Here is a 19,789-nt window from a genome sequence, read left to right on the forward strand (position 1 = left end):
CAACATTGCTATATTTCTTGAGTGTTTAAAAGTGTTTTAAGTGATTCTGTTGTTTTCCAAAAGTAGCATTTTTTCAGTACATTTAAGTGTGAATATTTATTAACATCTACAGTTTACTCTAATTATATAACTGTAACAACCCAAACCCCCACAGCTTCTCAGAGTTTAGGCAATAGTTCTCTATTTTATAATCAGTTCACTTAGTTTTCTGTAGACATATATGATCAGACTAGAACTACATTTACTTGGATCTTCAATTGTGTCATTCTCCATGTCAATATCTGAAGCAAATTACCTGCTAGTCAAAGATTTTGAGAGATGAATCTTAGCAGCACAAGTTCCCTGAGACTTCTGCAATAATTAAAGTATTTTTATAATAGTCCCAGATCCCATACATGGAAATCAGGCAGTGAAATTTGCATGTTCCTTTGCAAAGCTGAGTTCTCAAGGCTGGGGGCAGTGGTGGGGAAATCCAGTCTTGATTTTCTTTTTTCCTGATTGTTTTTTTCCTCTGTTCATTCTAAAACTATGACTTGCTGAATGTCATTAGGCTGTAATCCATTTATGCCATGTGGTGGTGGGAACAGAGAGCTGGACAGTTCGTTGGGACTGAGTGACCCAGAGTCACTCTGAGCTGAGCCCCCACTGCCATCAAACTGGGAAATTTTCTTCTTGATCATTTTCCTTTCTTTTGCTCGGCGATTCTGGAACCAGATTTTCACCTGTGCCATTACAAATTATAGCTGATTAATTCAAAGCAGATATTTACAGGAATAACACAATGAAAATGCAGATATGTTACAAACACTATTAAAAACCCAAACAAAATAACACCCCAAAATGAACAAACCACAAACCAAAATACTGAATTTGTGCAGTGAAAAGTTGTGGCATTGTTCTGTATTCATTTTCTGCATCATAACTGATAGAAAAAGACTTTCTTTTCTTATATCTAGTGTGAAGGGAAGGTCCTGTGTTATATCTAGGAAGGCAGGAATCAACATTATCATTGAGCCTGAGAGGCCACCAAGTTCATCCTCTCAGCTTTGCCATGGTGTGTGTCAGACTGGAGGAAGATGCATTTATGGAGTAATTTTGAATATTTCTGTATTTTCTATGTTAGAGATGAATTCAAATCCAAGTAGTGAGGGTTCTTTTTCTTTGTTTATGTTGTGTGTGCATATATTCTTCTGCATTTTGAAAATCTTGATTGTCACTGGCCTATATATTTATATCTATATTTTACAGAAACATATGTATTGTTGTGTATAGATAGATCATCTTTACTTAATGACAGTTTCTCAGGCTAATTGTGCAGGCATAAAGTCTTCTCTCTGTTCAAAATCTGCTTTTACTTTAAGTATCTCTATTTTTGTTCCTTGTGTGAATGAGTAGAAAGTTTGTGTTCCTGCTTTACAGTTTTTTGTGATATCCTTTAAGATGTTTTGAATACAATATGATAAAATTGTCCCATTGCTTTGTATTAAAAATCTCATTATTGTTTTCTGTTTATTTTTATTACCTTTCTGGTACTGGCATTAGGAAGCATTTCGCTTTGTCTGTCATGAGTGCTGTAGAAACACAGATGAAGTATGTATTTTGTCTACATTGTACTTGAAGTGTAATGAAGGAAGTTCACCAGTTAAAAACTGGTGGCACTGGGAGCCTCAGCTATGCAAAAGGGAACTGCTGGTTTTATGCAGTTATCACTGGTTACTCCAGGCATGTCTGTGTTCTAAATCACCCAACTCGCATAACATTAAGGTGGAGGGTTTGAGTCTTTCATAATTGCAGTTCTCCGAAAATTTTCCAATGCAGCTCTATCCTACTGTATGACAAACTTCAATCCATCCAGGACAGACTTGGTTTTCATTCTTACTGTCTGGGGCCACTTACAGTCTGTGGAGTGCAATCTATGTACTCTTGGGATCTGGGATTGAACATCACTGCTCTAATATCTGTTTATAAAAATTCAGTGCTTGATCCTAAAATGCCATTGTTTATTTATGCATGACTCCATTTCCAGCACTGGTGCCTCTCTATTCCATGTTCTTGCACAGACTCAATGCAGAAGCAGAGGAGGCCACTGAAGGAGAAGGGTATTTTAGGGAGCTGGGAATGTATATTCAGAAGGAACAAAAGATTGTACAATTCTCTAGTTTAAATTTAAATCTCTAGTTTAAATTTACCTGTGGGGGCTAATCTGGTTGTTAAATGTGATGCCTTATTCAATATCATCAAATCTCCCCTTATGCACCTTAGAGATCATCTAGTCCCAACCCCCTGCCCTAGGCAGGGACACCTCCCACCACATCAGGTTGCCCAAGGCTTTATCCAACCTGGCTGTGAATACTGCCAGGGTTGGATAAAGCCACAGCCTCTGTGGGCAACCTGTGCCAGTGTCTCACCACCCTCACTGGAAAAAATTTCTCCCTAATACCTAATCTAAATTTTCCTTCTTTCAATTTATCCCAATTACTCCTTGTCATATCACTGCAGTTCCTGACAACGAGTTATGCTCCAGCTGTAGCAGAATCATTGCAATGCTGGAGGGTTGGGTCTAACAGTTGCTCTATCTGCAGACTGCAGAGCTGTGCTTCATACATGTGCTCTCCAACACACGGATTTTAGGGAATTCTTATCTTCAATTCCTCTAGTCTTTGTAGGAACACAGCATGTCTGTGCCTAATGATCTTTATACAGGGCAGAGATTAAATATGTACTTGATGTGAATGGATACAGACCTGCTTTCCAAGAAAGCAACGGAACTGAGTATGCACTTGAACGTTCCCTGAATGGATACTCTTGGCTACATCTGTGTGTATAATAGGCATAAAGATTTGGCACCAAATTTTATAGCCTAAAGCAGCCTGTACACAGTAGGTTTGAACTACTACTGTCTATGAAATACCTGTGAAAATAATAGCGAAAAGGGATCTCGACTTGAAAATCCAAGACTGTCAAAACCCCTTGAATATGCTGAGGTCTGACTGAGGAAAACTGTGGCAATACATTTGTAACAACACATCCCACAGAGATATCATTTGATTGCTCTTTGGTTGCCGAGTTTTAATTTTCCTGGCTTGCAGCTGAAAAATATCCAGTGCTTTGGATGTTTTCTGGCTATTATTTTGTGTGATTGCAAGAAGAAATAAAATTGTGAATGTGATAACTGTTGGGAACATAGTGCTAAGCTGCACAGTTTCATTTCTAGCTCTCTAGCAGGCTAGAACATGAGTAGATATCTTTCCTAATATAAATTAATTCCTAATGTTTAGTTACCTGTAATTGGAGGTTCCTATCAAATTAGCCTATTTCTTAATATTTGTGTAGTGTGTTCTGTGTGTGTCAGACTCAGGAGCTGTACTGGGGTTGTATCACAGCACGTTGGGGTACAGCAGTGTGTGCTGCCCTGTCCCCCAGAGCAGCACTGTGTAGTGCCACGTGACCAGGGACAGAGCTCTCCATACCTGTCTCTCGGATAGTCCCAGGTTTGCTGCAAGTTCTGATTTTCTCCTTATTGTAATGTATCTGTTGCAGTGAAATTCCTTCTCTAACTCTAGTCTCTGATGGTCTGTGTAAACAACTCGGTACTTTTCTTTTGTTCTTGTTTTACCTGTTTAGGAAAGAAATAGTAGTAGTAGGTTGAATTTGATTTTCCATAGCATCTTCAAACATTTCACAAACATTAAATGAGTACTACATTACATTACATGACATTAAATGAGTACATATTAGATGAGTACTATGGAGTACTCACATGGGATTGCTTTTTTGATATAGAGAAGGAATATGAGGTGCAGGGTGAAGTAAGAGAGTATTGGTTGCCATAACTGTCTTTCCCTCTTTATTTCCCTCTCTCTGTAAACACATAGTTAAATGTGAAGCTCTTAAGTGATAAACACCCTGAAGCAGCTTAAATAACTCATAGCCATGCATAAGTGGTGCTGGCTATATTAATATCAAAGGGAGTTCATTTCAGTGCTCGTTGAAGTGACTTCTGTGTGTGTGATGGCATAAATACACAGGATTCCAAGACTGAACTTCAGGCACGATTTGTTTAGTTGTACCATGGCCCAATTCTTTATTTGAGTTACTAAAGATCACTTCTCTAACACAAAGAAATGTACTACTAGAAATGCTTTCCCTTCCTTGTGTGGCCACAGGACATGCTTGTAAGTTCAGTTATAATTTGAATTTATTTTTTCATAAAGGTCCAGTTGTGCAAGGTGCTGCATGCCTGTGGAGGTGTTCCCGGGGGTGCTCTCTGCTGGGCTTCCCTTTGGAGTTGGAGGCACTCGGCGATTTGTAAGATGAGGCAATAAAGTACTTGTGAAAGGATTTCAGGATCATCCTATCTCTAATGTATAAAAGAAATATTCTTAGATATATTAGATAAATACTGTTAGGAGAAGCATTAGTGAATGTTTAGAAGATATCTCTCTCATGATTTTAAGACAATTCTTCATTTAATAATACAGAGATCAGTTTTCAAATTATTTGTTCTCTTTTGCACTTTGAACAGCCAGCTAGATAGTTTTCCTTTTTCTTCTGATCTTCCCAGTTTTTTTTGATGTGAGTCTTCTGGGACAAACTGTAGGACAAAGACTCCTTTAAAGTGGTTCCCTAAAATCCATTGAGGTGTTAAGATGAAGCACACGCCACACAAAGGAGCGACAAGGAGATCTTATCAAGAACCCCTTTCACATTCAGAAACACAAGCCAATTGGTTTGGAATTTACAAGCCCTAAACAAATGCCAGACTCTTTCATCTTAGCAGAGGAAAAAGGGACAGAAATAGATGAAGGAATATTTTTTCCTCAGTTCTCTTTAACTTTGGACCAACACTGAGGACAGACTGTGATATTTTTATCAGAAGACAGAGGTAGACATAGTTTAAGACATTTTGAAATACACATAATTAAAGATCTTTTCCCAAATCCTATGCCACTTCCACTTCCAGCATACAAAATTTTCCTGCCTAAATTTGCAGGACTAAACCAAACATCCAACTAAGTTTTCTTTTTTCAAGGAACAAATTGTTGGCATTGAAATATTTGCCCTAAGTGCTAGTTATAATGCTAACAGTAGTATAGATATTCAGGTGCCTTCTGAACTGAGGCCTTCGAGGTGAGCTTTGAAAACAAGTTAAAATTCAACAAGGTTATTCCGGCTGCACTATAATCAGCAAATATAGCCATGATTTGAGGGGGTGGAGAAAAGGAGTAGTTTTCCCCATTCCCCTTGGTCATAAAATTCACAGAGCATTTCTTCTGAAGACAATAAAGCTGGGAGAAGGCCTCTTTATTTGCTGTGAAAATCATCACCCTTTCCGGCAATATAACTCCTGAAGAAAAGAAGGAGAAGGAAGAGACAAGACTGCATATCAAAGCAAAGTGAAGTGCTAAAAGGGTCTGTTGCCTCAATATGACAGATAGGCCTCAAAACCTCAGACAATGTAGGCCAGTGGAAAATAGATGTCACAACTAGTTTACAAAGCAAAATAAATTAGCATTAGAGCAGGGGCCTGGCTTTTTTTCCTGATTTTCTATTTTACTTTCTGCCCGTGTTTCTGCTGTGATGTAATCTGAATTACTTGTACATCATTGCTTGTTTAAACAAAGGCATAAAATGTGCTGGCTATAGTTAAAAAACACCCTGAGGCTGAGCTTGCAACATATGAAAATAGTGTCCTCCTTTTGTTTAGTCCCCTAAAAGTTCCTTCTCTCTCTGAGCAGGGTCGTTCCCAGATGAAGTTTCATATGAAGTTTTAAAAGGTACAAAACCTGTTTTCTAGGCCCTGTAGATACCTTTACCAAGTACATTTCATCTTTGAAGCATCACTTCCTCTCGGAAAGTACTTGTTTTTGACATTGCTGATTACACAGATTTTAGAAATTAATTTGAAGTTCTGCTCTTGCATAACTGAAGTTGATGGGGCATTTTATCATACATTTTTAGTAAAACCAGGATCAGACTGAGGAATTCTTTAGATGTTCTTTCCCTCACTTTGATAGCCTGACCAGGAAGATATCTTTACCAAGAAATGTTTATTGCCAATGTCTGTGTGTTTGAAGGGGAAAGAAATGTTTGGTTCTGAATGTACAGTTCCTGTCTTTTCATCAGAGAATATAAAATTTCAAGTCACATTTTATCTGTTGAAAAGACAGTACTTCTATGTTTGTGATGTTGTTTCATCCTGAAGATTGACTTGATGAGGTAAATTTTAATTTCACTTTTCCTGCAGTTGGATTTTTTTGGTATAAAATGTTAAATACAAATATCGAATCAGAGTGTAGTGTATTTAACAGAGTCTAAATAGAGAGGAAAAAAATTCCAAGAGACATCCAGTCTCCCCAAATAATTCCCATTGTCTTTAGGACAGTATTTCCCTAGGCTCCTTCATTTAATTAGATGTGTTTTTATCTCTGTTATTCCATGCTTCTCACATATGTGGATACAAGTACACGCCACTGGTGAAGTTAGGGACATACACATATTTAGCATATAAATATATTTGTAGGGTTTAGGGCCGGAATTCTGGAATTTTAAGGCAATTACCTGTATTAAGCTGTGATAATATTGAAGGAGAGGAGCCAGTAGCTGCTTTGATAACATGAGTGATATTACAGCAATAAGGAAAAGCAGAAAGCAAGTGTGTTTCAAAGAGGTTTATAATGGCATCAGGTCAGTTTTCTCCTATAGAAAACATTGATAAGGTAATACAGAGCTATAGAAAACATTGATAACGTAATACAGAGCAGTTAGATGCATAATTTAGCCTCGTCATTTGTTTGAATTTCATTTTATTTAACACAAGATTTATGTGCCATATTAAAATTTTCCAGTTTTATAAAACCACAAATGAAACCTCAAATCTATTTGGTACTTTTCTTGTTTTGCACAATTACCACATTTGTGTTTTACTCTCCCAATCCTGTTTTTGAAGCTGGGTGAAGCTCACATGTGTGAGCTGTTTTTAACACTTCAGAGGATTGGGCTCCAGGAATGCACAGCCTCAGGGCATGCAGCTATTGATGGGCCCTGTTTCACCTGTCCCGAATGGTTCATAAAGTATTTCAGCATGTGTGTAATACATTCTGTGAAAGTGCTTTTCAGCCTAGAGATGAATTTAAGCACAAACCATAGCTCTGAATTGCAAATATATTTTATAAATTTGAACAGGCGTGTGAGAAACCTTTCAAGGTCTTCCAAGCCTGTTCAATAAGTGTAAAACTGGGATTTGGGTTTTTAAGTCTGTGTTATTCTCTAAGAGTGCAAACACGTTTAAAATGCAGTGACACCATGACACAGGGTTGCCTCATTGGCATTCAGCAGTCTTGGCTGAATTTGGTCTGCACTCAAGTCTTGCATCATTTCTACACCTGGAAATCTCCGATGATGCTAATGAAGTTACTGTGATTTACATGAGTATCCATAAGGGGGGAAAAGCAGACTACAAATCTGCCTGGCTTTGAAGACCTTTGTAAAGGCTCCAGGTAGAAGGATGGCACTGTGATATCTTAGTGTTCACTAGGCATTTTGTATTGGCTAACAGTAGGAAAACAGTGTGTGTCTGCTTTATAATTAAGAAACAATTACCAGGCTAATTTTGCTCCTGAGCAATAACCATTGAAGGAGAATTCTGTCTGCAGCAGCAGTGCTGATTTTCTGAGGTTGCTCCAATTGTAATTGCTCTTCTCTCTTTACAGCATTTTCTTTGATGCTCCCTAACACACACTTACTACTTTTAACCTTAACAATAGATTTAGCAAACCTTGCTACACCCGATTTACACCTTGGGAATATACAGGGGAGGGTTCCTCTGGCGTGCAGCTAGTGACAAGGACACACACTTGCAGGAAAGTGAGTTTAATAGTCTCATTGTGGAAAGCTGCAAAATTCTGGTGTGTGAGAAAAACAGGTAAAACTGATGTGAAACTTAATGAAAAGGAAGTTTAACTGAGGAGTTATGTGATCAGCAAACAAAATAGTCTCTGCTGACTGTTTGAGTCAGGTTACTTCTCTAGGAATATTTCTTCTCACCTAATAGATATGAGTAGAAAAAATAAAAGACACAGGAAAAGCAGCAGATAATTGCATTATCACTACAGTTAGATCAAAGCACATAACTTTCTTTAAAATTATTGAAAAGTCTGCAAGGTTGAGAAAGATCAGCCTGATTTTAGATTGATATTTACCTTGCGGCACCAAACAATGTTGTGATATTTTGCCTGGAACTGTTAAATGTTGCTGCATTCATGGTTCCATAACACTTTCAAGATTACTGTGTTTCTCACAGAAAATGCTTTACAGGATGTCACAACAGAGATTCCTGGACTTGAGCTGCAGCCATGTGTAACCACCCCAGCCATTCCACCGAAGTGACCCCATAGAGCCTTTGCAGGCAAAAAGGGAAACTAGCACAAATTTAGTTAAAACTGCATTAAACAGCAGTAGGTTAAATACATGTCCTAAATGACCCACCAACCTATGTGCTTCAAGTAGAGTTAATTATTTCTAAGACCAGTGATAGCAGAAGATGCTTTCTGAGGTTGAAAGTTGAATATACACTTACCAGTAGTGTTAGCTTGCACCGTTTTCCTCATCCACTCATAAGAGCTGTGCCTTTGGCTGTTGGAAGAGATTTGCTGTGCAGTAATTGTATCTACAGGAGGTAACCCCCCAGCTCCAGCGGGATGGAGGGAGCTGTAATCAGCAGAGCTGTAGGAGACCTGTCCAGGAGATGAGCCACTGATCTGTGCAGCAGCGACCGTGCTGGAAGGTCCTGGGCCGTACGCGTTCCAGTCCTCCCTCTGTGGGCCATAGTGGGATCCCCAGGTTCCTGCTGGCTGTCCGTGGGTGTCCAGAGTTGGCACATGATGGTATCCCATGTAATCTGAATAGGGTGGAGTAGACACAAAGTTTTGCACTGGCAGGTTGTTGTTAGCCCTTGCAGATCCTGGGTACATGCTGCTGTCCTTATCCAAGAGCGAGCTCACGTACATGGTTGTCACAGGTTGTAAATACCTTGTCACAACATCTTGTTCTTCCCTATGTTTTTATGCTGCTTAAAAATAATTGTGTTTGGTTTTCTCTAATAATGCCACTCTGCTTGGAATCTTCTACTTCATCCTCTTTTATTATCAACTGTGTTACCAGGTGCTGGTGGTAATGGTTTACCAAGATCTTGTCTGACGTCAGCCTAACTGCCTGCCTCATAATTACATTTACATTCAAATGAAGGGCTGGCCAACCCCACCTTTCTGCTGCTTTCTCTTTCAGAGAACTTTTATCTATCCTGTTATCCTTCCCTGATATTCTACAGTGATCCCAGTACTGTAGGGTGATGCAACAGTGGCTTGTGTTTCTAACTTAAATAGTGAAGTAAATAGATTTAAAAGAAATTGCAGTGGTAACTATAATAGCAATGTTTAGCATTCAAGTGATTCTTGACTGAAACCTTTATTTTGTGGTGTGTTATCAACAAGTAAATCTCTTACTGTCTTAATTTCTCAGATACTAGAAAAAAAATCTCATTTTTACTTTTTAAGGGATACATTCAGTTTGAATAATTGTAGTCAATAACTTCATAATACAGAGCACTTTGTAAACAGCATGTCTTGAGTGCAACTGTCTCGAAATTTTTCCGCTTGGGGTTGATGTTTGTAAATGGTTTTCCAGCATGGGAGAATTTAAAGCTCTTGACTGTAAGGCACATGTCCACACTCTCCCCATACAGAGTGATTTAAAGGATCTGTTCATCTGGTGGCCATTGCAAACTGATAAATTTGAAAAAGCAGACAATAAATCTTCCTAACAAAGATGGTGCCACATGTACAAAGAAAATGACTGTAAAAAGTAGTGAAAAAAGTCTTTGATTAGGCCCAGTAATATTGTTGGCTTCTGTTTCAAGACAACCTTTATCTGCCTGAAAGGAGGCTGGATCCTTGCTCTGAAGCTGCTGGCTATATAGTCTGCTTTCAGTGGTGGGAGCTTGGGCAAGTGAAATCAGCAGAGAGAGACATCTGGGTTGTTAAGTTAGTGGCTCAGCCCTGATGCTGCTCTGAAAAGCACCCCACACACGGGTGCTCTCTGGGTCAGTGTATGTGTGCCCTCTGCGGCCACTCTCTCTGGAGGGAGTTTTATATCTTGTTATTAAGACCTTGATATTAACACCGGAGGACTGAACCACACCTCATGCCTTCAGAATTGCCTCTCTGGGTTGTGCAGCTATAATTTGTGGAGTGAATTTGCTGTATTTTGATTTTGGATGGGTTTCCTTGCAATGAGCTATTTGTAAGGGGCATGTTTGCAAAAGAGGTGCAAATTACAATGAGTTGTTTCCCTTTACAAAGGTGTGGGTTTTCATTCATCATCCTTTGTATTTTGACACTACTTGTATTCACACATCCCTTCTAATTCCAGCACTAAAGGATTCTAAATGTGTACTTACAGTCAGGAAAGATATTCCTTTTCTGCCTGGGGTTTGGTTTTTTGTTTTGTTTTGGGTTTTTTTTAAGGAAATAATTTTTACTAAGGATTGTAGAAAATCTTTATAATTAATTTTGCTACATCTATAGAATTTTGCATTAATTATTTGGGTCATGAGAGTACTGAGGAAAGTTGCATCCTGGGATAGGACATGGAAAAAGTAAGACTTTCTGAAATTGGTGTACCCTTACAAAAATAGACATTAAAATTAAATCAAAAGAGACTCTTTAACTTGAAAGAAAAGGAATTGTAATACAATTTTTGAGAGCCCACAGACTTCTTAGTCATGATGTGTACTAAAAAGAACAAAGAACTCCACTGAGCATCATCCAAGTTAAACAAGATATGTTTCCTGTACTGGAATTGTCCTTGGAATCTTTGGCCTACTTGGGAGCATTGTGCCACCAGTTAAATTCCTATGTATTGCTGGATGTTAGGCAGAGTGGTCAGTCATAGGCAGATCCATAGGAGGGGAAGTTATGTCTTAATTGGCAGCATCTGAAACCCATTGGCATAGTTCAATCTATGGTGAACGCATATGTCTGTAGGCTGCTTGCAGTGATGGCAGCTTGGGCAAGTGGAATCAGCAGGGAGAGACATGACTGTGAATCTATGATTATGGACAATGGTCAGACCCATTGTCTGACTTTCACTCCTAAGCACACCAATTTCTCATCTCTGACTGACATGGAATTTCATAGACTTTATTAGATGATGGTAACATTTTTAATCCCTGGTGTTCCTCTTTCTTTCTGAGGTGCCTCTGCACATACCCCCCACAATTTCAGTATCACCTAATCCTATTTTTCATATCTCAGGGCTTTATCCTTTATTCTCTGTTCTTCTTTTATCTTTTGTTTATGCTCCTCCTTTCCCTTTCTTGTTCTGCCTGTTCCATTATCTGAATTTTCTTTAGATCTATTTCGATTCTTTCCAGAACGTAATTAGATCAAGATACGCCGATGGCAAATTGCTACACTGATTTGGTATCTGCTCACAATAGTCAGCTTTGAATAAGGCATTTTGTTTAAAAAGATTTACATAGCAGGATAAGATTGCTGGGTAGGACTGCAGATTTTTAACACCAAAGTGAGAATAAGATAACTGAATAGCAATGTTCAAATGATCTTCTGCACCCTGACTCTATGTCTCCTATTTTGTGTAACAGAACAATGTGGAGATACTAAAGAGAACCAGTACCTTTGTGTGTTGTCTAGTAGTTTGAGGCCACCACAATTTTGGAGTTAATGTCTTTTGAGAGCTAGTTGACTGGTGGTCAGGTATTGGAATAGGTTGCTCAGGGAGATGGTGGAGTCACCATCCCTGGAGGTGTTTAAGAGGTGTCTGGATCTGGTGCTGGAAGATACGGTTTCATGTTTAGGGGTTAAACAGCAGTGACAGGCTATTGGTTGGACTTGATGATCTTGGAGGTCTCCTCCAACCTTGATAACATATGATTCTATGACTGTTAATCTCAGTCTGCCTCCCCAAGAACCATTTCCTGGCCAGGCATGGGTCCTTCCTGCTCAGGTCCAGCATGTCAGTAGCTTCAGAGCCCCAGAACCAGTGCACCTTCAGTGTATAGCAATAGCTTACACTGTAGTCCCAGGGATGCTTCTAGTGAGCATGGCTGTCAGGAAAATAAACAAAAGGAGGAAAAAAAGTGAACAGCCCTTTTCTTGTCCATATTTGCACTGTGAGGGGATGGCAATGGGTTGCTGGTGGTCAAGGAAGGGCTAGTGTGCTGCCTGCATAAAGTGGTTGTGGAATGTGGGCCCTCTCCTTTTTGGGGCGGTGGGAAAGTGAAAGCAGTTCCGAGGCAGTGGGCTGGACATCTGGACATCTCTTCATGTGAAGGTTTGTATTTGTACCATTTTTCTGTGGTGGGTAATAAAGGCAGAACAGGAAGGATCTGTGTGGTAGTGGCAGCAAGAGTGCTGTGCTCTTTGGCATGCTCCAGAGAGAGGGATTGCCAGAGCAACTGAACTCCAGGGTTGCTTTTTTCCTCCACCTGTCCAAATGCCAGGTGCCAGGTATGATTTATCTACTAAGCCAGTGTCCAAAGGACTTGCTTCAGTGGTTGTTGAAGAGAAGTTCTATGTGTGTAAAATGAAATGTACTTTGAGATCTTTGAGGAAGAAATTTTTCTAGTTTTCTAACAAGTGGTTGATGAAAATGCAGCAATAATAAGTGTGGTGCTACCCACTGGAACTATATAGGTTTGGTTTGTAGAGCAGTGGAGATGGTGCACTATAGTACATGTGTTGTTCTAGACAGCAGTTCCAAACTGGGTGATAATAACAATCACAAACGTGCAATTAAGTGTTTTAATGACAGCTATTATAACTGCAATTCCAGGACTACTGGTAGATTAAAACTTGCCTGTCCAACAATACCTTACATTAAAGGTGTTTACAACTGTGATAGTTTTTATTAGAACCCTTGCTCATAAAATTACTCTTCCTTTTACATGGAGATAAGAAGAAACAAATCTGTCTTTGAGGCTTGAAAATTATATGCAGTCTTTCTTGTTTGTGAGACTAAAAATGCAGGTGAGCTTAGTGTGCCCCATTTGGCTAAGGTGGTAGGAAGAGATGTTTGTTTTCTTGCCTCCAGATGACCACTCTAATAACACTTCAGGCTTAGGAATGCTTCTTGCCCATACCTTTACAACTGCATGCTTGGAATGTAAAGGGAATGGCTAGCTATGGACTTTGTTAGTGAACGATGTATTGCTGGTAGTTCAGAGGCATTGTTGATCCTATATTCAAGCTGGGCTTTGCATGCACACCCATTCCTCCTAAAAGGAATAGTTAGCTGTATGAATCTTGAGGGAAAGTCAGTCAGTATGTGGTATCACAGAATCAGTTAGGTTAGAAGGGTCCACAGTGGGTCATCTGGCCCAGCCTCCCTACTCGAGCAGGGCCACCCTAGAGCACATGGCTCAGGATTGCACCCAGATGGTTCTTGAATACCTCCAGTGAGGGAGAATCCACGACCTCTCTGGGTTTGCTGTCAACTGAGGGCAGTTCTGTTGGGAAAAAAATCCAACTAGTGATGAAGGAAGGCAGATGGTTTAAAAATTTTAAAACACAGCTGAAGAGCCTGCTCTTACTTTTACTGAAGATTCTACAAACACAAAGCTTCTGAAAATTTTATTTGCCCTTTTTAATTGGGCTTTTAAATATACAACACTCTAGTTAGTTCTCATTTTCAGGGCTTGAAATGCAAGCACATGTCACATTGCATGTGGCAGATGTGGCACAGCCTAGAGAACTGAATGAGCCATGCTAGCTGAGCTGTTTTCACTTGCTAAACTAAACTCTGCTGGGGCAAAGGAAAGAGGGATATATTACAAATTTCAGTTCTGCTCTATGTGTTTCTGATCCCTCATGTGTATTTGTGTTTCATAAGAGAGCAGCAGAAAAAATAAAGATGTCAGTTGGCTGTGAAGCCTTCCTCAGTGGTTTCGTTCTTAATTTCATGCTCTGAAATTTTGCTTGTTAACAAATCCTTTTGAAAAAAGATGAAAAGTGTCTTGTTGAAAGCTGATTGTATTTACCCTTCTATCTACTCCACTACTGTTTTTCTAACTGCTGCTAACAATGATTTATCTTTAATTCCTAAGTGTTAAAATGTGCTTTATTAAAAGTAGTGACAATATATGCTCAGGGAGGCTGTGGCTGCCCCAACCCTGGCAGTATTCAAAGCCAGGTTGGATAAAGCCTTGAGCAGCCTGGTCTGGTGGGGCAGGTTGCCCCTCCCAGGGCAGAGAGTTGGTAGTATATACTCTCTAAGGTCCATTCCAACCCCTTAACATACTGTGAAACTATGAATCATACTATATTTCATGTATGATCTGCATCAGTGTTGCTTTTGCCAATAAAGAATAGTCTGAAGATAAAGGAGGGTTTTACCATTCTGAAATCCAGATGATTTAAAATCTGCTACCAAATCAATACTGACAGTAATAAGAGTATGTGTGCTCCACAAGCAGCCTGAGTGCAGCAGGAGTTCCAGAGCTGCATGTGAGCCCAGGGTGAATTGATTCTCTTAGCAGAACCATCAAACTGAACAGCAAATCCTCTATTGCCATTTACTTGGCTTCCCTCCTGAGCCCTGCAGGGCTCCCACATACTGAGCTATCTCTGCTGACCAGGTATAGCTGGGTGGGATTATTGGGTGCTCACTGTTGAGTCCTCAGGGTGCTCTTTGGGATGGTTTTCCTGCCTGAGGTAACAAAGGAGTCCATTGCCCTCTCTCTTTGCCATGCCTGGTTTATGGGCCTGGGAGACTGGCATCTCTCTTGCACAGGTTTAACTCTTCTTTTGTACTCCCAGATAGAGTGAAGTGGCACATACTTGATGCTCTCTTTTATGTACATTGATGATTGCATAACCCTTAAGCAATGCTTGAAGTTTTTTGGTTTAGAAATATCGTTTTGAATTGTGAATCTTGCTTAGTTGTGTGGAGGTTTTGTAGGAGGTCCTGTTTGCTATGCTGCTCTCAATTTTTTTGTACCATATAGATCACAATTCTTGCTGGGAAATGGGGTCTAAAGGGTAGTGAATTCCTCTGAAAGTTGGCTATTCCTTGATCACTCTTTTAATCACAATTAGGATTAAGGGCTTAGATATTCTTGTGATATAGTCTAAGGTATGCTTTTCTTCTTCAAGGCACTACCCTAACAACCAATCAATCTTCACAGCACTCTGCTTTAGTCCCTAGTGTTCAGATGTGATAAAAGTGATAAGTTATATGCTACACCCAAAGTCAGAAAGAAAGAATTATCCCGAGGATTGGCATCAGCATTTCATGACTCACAATGCTGGACCAAAATTATTTCAGTTGATTTGGCTCCAGTTTTATGTCTCTCTTATTTTTAATTATACACAATACATCATCTGAGCAACAGCCCTGCACAAGCTTCTCAGAGAAAAATAACTCTGGGATGTGGTGGTCAACTCTTTAAAGGATTAAAGCACATTGAAAATAAATAGTTTAATAGATTGCTGGTAAGTTTTACCAAAAAAAATAAAATCAAACTACTTAAAACACATCTTGGCATAACTAGAAGGTTAATAATCTCTAAGGTATTGCCCTGGTTTATAGATACAGCTTTTGGAGCAATAAATTTTAACCTTTGAACATGTGCTTCTGCAAATAAAATCCAGCCTTATTCTGTGTACTTAACAAGTTCTGATTGGAAACACATAGCAACCTATAGCAAGCATGCTTTCAGCAAACTGGAGCAGAAATGAGGCAGATCTTCAAAGTGGTCACTTATCTTCCTCAATAACTCTTCTACATGTAAACAAGATAAACCAGGTCGTTTTGCCAGATCCCACTCTCTTTGAATGATGGTCAAATAATTTGAAAGAGAAAGAAGTTGTGCTCAGGCATATTTCTTAAAGTTCTTTCTTGAAGTACTTTTTTTTTCTTTTAAAAATATTAATACCAAATTAAGCTGTGCCACAGAAATGTGATTAACATAGGTAGCTGTGCTCTTGCTTCTGCAGAGCCCTGGGGCCAGACTTCTGGGCATCTAGCTAGAACTAGGTCTTAAGTTATTGTATATCAGTACAAAAGACAAAGTTTCCCTCTGTATTCCTATCTTTTGGAAGTCTAAATCTGGACATTTTCATTGTTTTTTTTTCTCTAGTCTGCAAGCAGCAGTGTGTTTAATTGGCCAGTCTGAGAAGGCTTTTCTTGTTGGACATTTTCCAGTCTCTGTTAAGGAAAATATATGTGTGTATGTGAACCATAGGTAAAATCTCTCTAGCGTTTCCCTCGTAGACATAATGGCTGTGCTGAGTATTTCCACTGGATTCCTCTTTTGGATATATCCAGTGGATCTCTCTTTTGGGAGAGCAGTGGTTTGGTTTGGTTGCCATACTCATCAGTATGGATGGTAAATCGCTGTTGTTCCCACATGCTGTTTGTCATGTTCTGCTTTTCATACCCTGTGGAAATCAGAGTCTTTCTGTTGCTGAACTTTGAATTGCAGTTTCTTCCTCTCCCTTGTGTTACCTGTGCAAAGCTCCAGATTGCTGTTGCCAGCAAATGGATCACCATTGTGACAGGGAGGAGTGGGAATTTTACAGTGTGCTTTATGTCTCATTTGAAGGTGAACTTTTATTTAGTGCTGTCCTTCTTGCAACCATAAAATGATAAATAAAACAAAGAAGTAGTGAAAACTGCCAGCTCCCTGAACCATCCTGTTCTCACCATGCTCCTCTAATTTCTATAAGATTTTTTACCATCACCCTCCCTTTAAATCTGATACTGCAATTCAGTAACAAACTAATCAGGAAACTACATGTTCACTTGCTACAGGAGCTGATACCACATTGGAAAATGGTTATGAAAAAAGTTATTTATTTTAATGTTCTTTATATACAAAGTAATATTACCAACATTTTGATGCTCTAATAGTACTATTTGTTATAATTAAGGAAAAAAAAGAATATAGTGCCTAAATGACTTAATGCTTCTAAGTCTTGTTTGCAACAGTGACAGAGACATTTCAGAGGACACCTTGATGGAAATAGTGAGGATAGGCATCCTAGATTTCTGAACTGCTTTTGACAGCAAGGATATAAATTCCCAAATCACTTGTGTGCTTTAAAAATTTTCCCTATGCAGGCAGAAGTTATGCACATGCAGTTGGGAGTCATATTAGGAAGCATCAGGATTATTCTTAAGTACTGATTACCTACCAAATTCTGCTTAGTATGGAAGGGATCAGCACTTCAGGAATTAAGACCCACTTTAAAAATGCTGAGAGCTTATATTTCAGTCAAGTATTGTGTTTGCTTTGTCTTTCATTGATTTGGCTTCTCAGATTTTTTTAGTGTCACAACAGCTAATTTAAAATTGGCTGAATGCAGTGATTGCATCGTTCTCCATGTGCTCTGCTGTCCCATGAAATGCAGTCACTTTTCAAAATACCTACGCTTTTAAAAAGGATTTCTGCCCTCCTCTGCTCTTTATTTGAGGATACAAGAGGAGTCTGACATGCACTTTCTTGGACCAAAAAGGAACTTGGGTCAAGATTCTAAATTCCAGAATGTTTCCAAAACATTTATAGTAAAGTTGAAGAGTGCATGTTTATACCAGTGTATGGAGCATTGGAAATCATACCTGTCAAACCCAAAACATTCCAAAAAGCTCATCCCTGACCTTTGCCCTTAACATGTAGTGAGTGCAACCACCAGGATCCAGGCTTTCTATCAAGGAGGTCAAAGCACATAAGCCAGGTTTTCATTTATCAAGATCCTTGTGTAAAGTCCGTGAGAGTGAGATTAGTATGTGGAACCTGTGTGGAGATCAAAGGAGAAGGAATATTCTCTTCACCTGGGGGCGAGGGACGGACAGTCACTTGGGTACAGCTGCTGGTGCTGCCTCAGCAATGGGGGATTGCCTGGGGCCTGCTTTGTGCTTTCCTTTGTCTGCAGTGTACTGTACAAGGGGCTGTATCTAGTCCTCAGCTCTCCCTCCCAGTGTCTCCCCAGCTGCTCCCTGGCTGGAGGGCTGCTTGCCTTGTGGCACATGGCACCCTCTCCCAGAGGCTCCCTGCCACTAGGACTCCTGGCACACAGCAGTTCTGTGGCCCTTGGGAACTTGTGCTATGCTGCAGACCTGACAAGTGGCTCTTGGTTTACTGTACTTGAAGCTTATGTGCCCCAAAGTGTGTCATGCTGGGGACTCTGGCAAACAGCCCCAGCTGTCCTCGCTGCAGACTGTAGTGCTCCGGGGACTGGTGCAGAGGGCTGTGCCGCAGTGGCTCTCAGGCAGCCTCACTGGGAGGCCACTACCTGCTGCAGGTTCCCGTTGTGGGGCAAGCCAGTCATGGGAAACGGAGTGGTGGGAGGAGGAGGAGGAGGCGGTGGGAACAAGGAACTGGGCATTTCTGAATGAGTCTGTTGGTCAGGCCCTGGCATGGGGCTCACAGAGCCAGAGTCACTCTGCAGAGAGCCGAGACTACTGCCATCAAAGTGAGTCATTTTCTTCTTCATTAATTTTCTTTCTTTGGCTCTGCGATTCTGGAACCAGATCTTCACCTGCAGAGGAGCAGAGGGAAATTGCTTTCAGTTGCTAACAGAATGCAGTGTCCTCTGCATCTTTAGTCACAGAATCACAGGAAAAGTCAGTGGGATGAGGAGCAGTGAGGAAGGCAGTGGCAAACTGAGACAAGAGAGCTGTGTGCTTGTTTTTCATACAGGTAACCCTTCCTATCTGGAATAGGTTGCTCAGGGAGGTGGTGGAGTCACCATCCCTGGAAGTGTTTAAGAGGCATCTGGATCTGGTGCTGGAAGATACGGTTCAGGGGTTACAGCAGAGTGACAGGTTAACAGTTGGATTTGATGATCTTAGAGGTCGCTTCCCACCTTGATGATTCTATGGTAATGAGATATTTAGTAATACCTTGATAAAAAGTGGTATTCAGTGTTAGTTTTACTTTTAAGAGGTACTTATGGAATGAACCTTGATTTATTTTCTTTTTTAAAACAAAATCTAACAGAACAGAATCTCCTGTCTCATCGTGATGGCCAAAATAATACCAGAGTATCATTAAATTGAAAACTAAATGCCTTAGGGCAAGACAAAATCTGTTATTGGCCTCGAAACTGAGGCACAACAACTTTCCTGACTGGATGCTGCACATTAACTGGAGAGCTCCACTGTGTAAGCCAGTGGGAATACACTTCTGAGCAGAATTTCATCAGGGCACTACTCTTGGTACACAGTGTTAATTCAAAATATTGTATAAGCAGTGCCTGAATAGCTGAGTGCCTTTTATGGCATTCAGAGATGGAGCCAGAAGCTGCTGCTCCTTCCCACACAGTGCACTGCTTGACACCACAGTCAGTGCTCTGTCACGGGCACATAGTCACCTTTGGGAGAAATGAAGGACCTATTGAAGAGTATATGGGTTTTGTGAGGATGGAACAAGTGAGGACTTCAGATGAAGTTGAGTAATGGTCAATTGAAAATACAGCAGAACTTGCTGAGGTTTGAAAGGGTGATAGCATTTTCTGTGGAAACTGAAATGTCTTTGGATCTGAATGGCAGATTTAAAGCTGTGCACACCAGCTGGTTATCCTTGGAAATGGTTCTGTATCATGTCTAGTTAGTGTAATAAATCAAGCTACCTCATTCCAGGTATGTTGTGTTGTTGGTGTTCAGTTGCAAAGGAATCACTTCTGTCACCATTTTCTATAACTCAAAGAAAAATCAATGGTTTGCTGAGAAATACTGATCTGTTTAGCTGTATTTTGCTAGAAACTAGAAA

The 19,789-nt window shown here is 40.0% G+C and overlaps 2 protein-coding genes across 2 annotated transcripts in view; both read right to left on the bottom strand.

The window, feature by feature from the left end:
* Positions 1-515: 515 nt before the first annotated feature.
* LOC103802124 (homeobox protein CDX-4-like) lies at positions 516-9,008 on the bottom strand. Its single transcript, XM_009074576.1, has 3 exons — positions 8,579-9,008; positions 3,471-3,616; positions 516-722 (listed from the first exon to the last, which is right to left on the bottom strand). Exons 1-3 carry the CDS (start codon positions 9,006-9,008, stop codon positions 516-518), a joined length of 783 nt encoding a protein of 260 aa, XP_009072824.1.
* A 9,285-nt stretch (positions 9,009-18,293) lies between these two features.
* The window catches only part of LOC103802126 (homeobox protein CDX-1-like), a 14,489-nt gene continuing 12,993 nt past the window's right edge, over positions 18,294-19,789 (bottom strand). Inside the window, exon 3 of the mRNA XM_009074578.1 lies at positions 18,294-18,557. Within this exon, the coding sequence (XP_009072826.1) occupies positions 18,294-18,557 (264 nt within the window). The remainder of the gene's footprint in view (positions 18,558-19,789) is intronic.

Source organism: Acanthisitta chloris, unplaced genomic scaffold (assembly GCF_000695815.1).
Source record: "Acanthisitta chloris isolate BGI_N310 unplaced genomic scaffold, ASM69581v1 scaffold17835, whole genome shotgun sequence".
Classification (NCBI taxonomy): Eukaryota; Metazoa; Chordata; class Aves; order Passeriformes; family Acanthisittidae; genus Acanthisitta; species Acanthisitta chloris.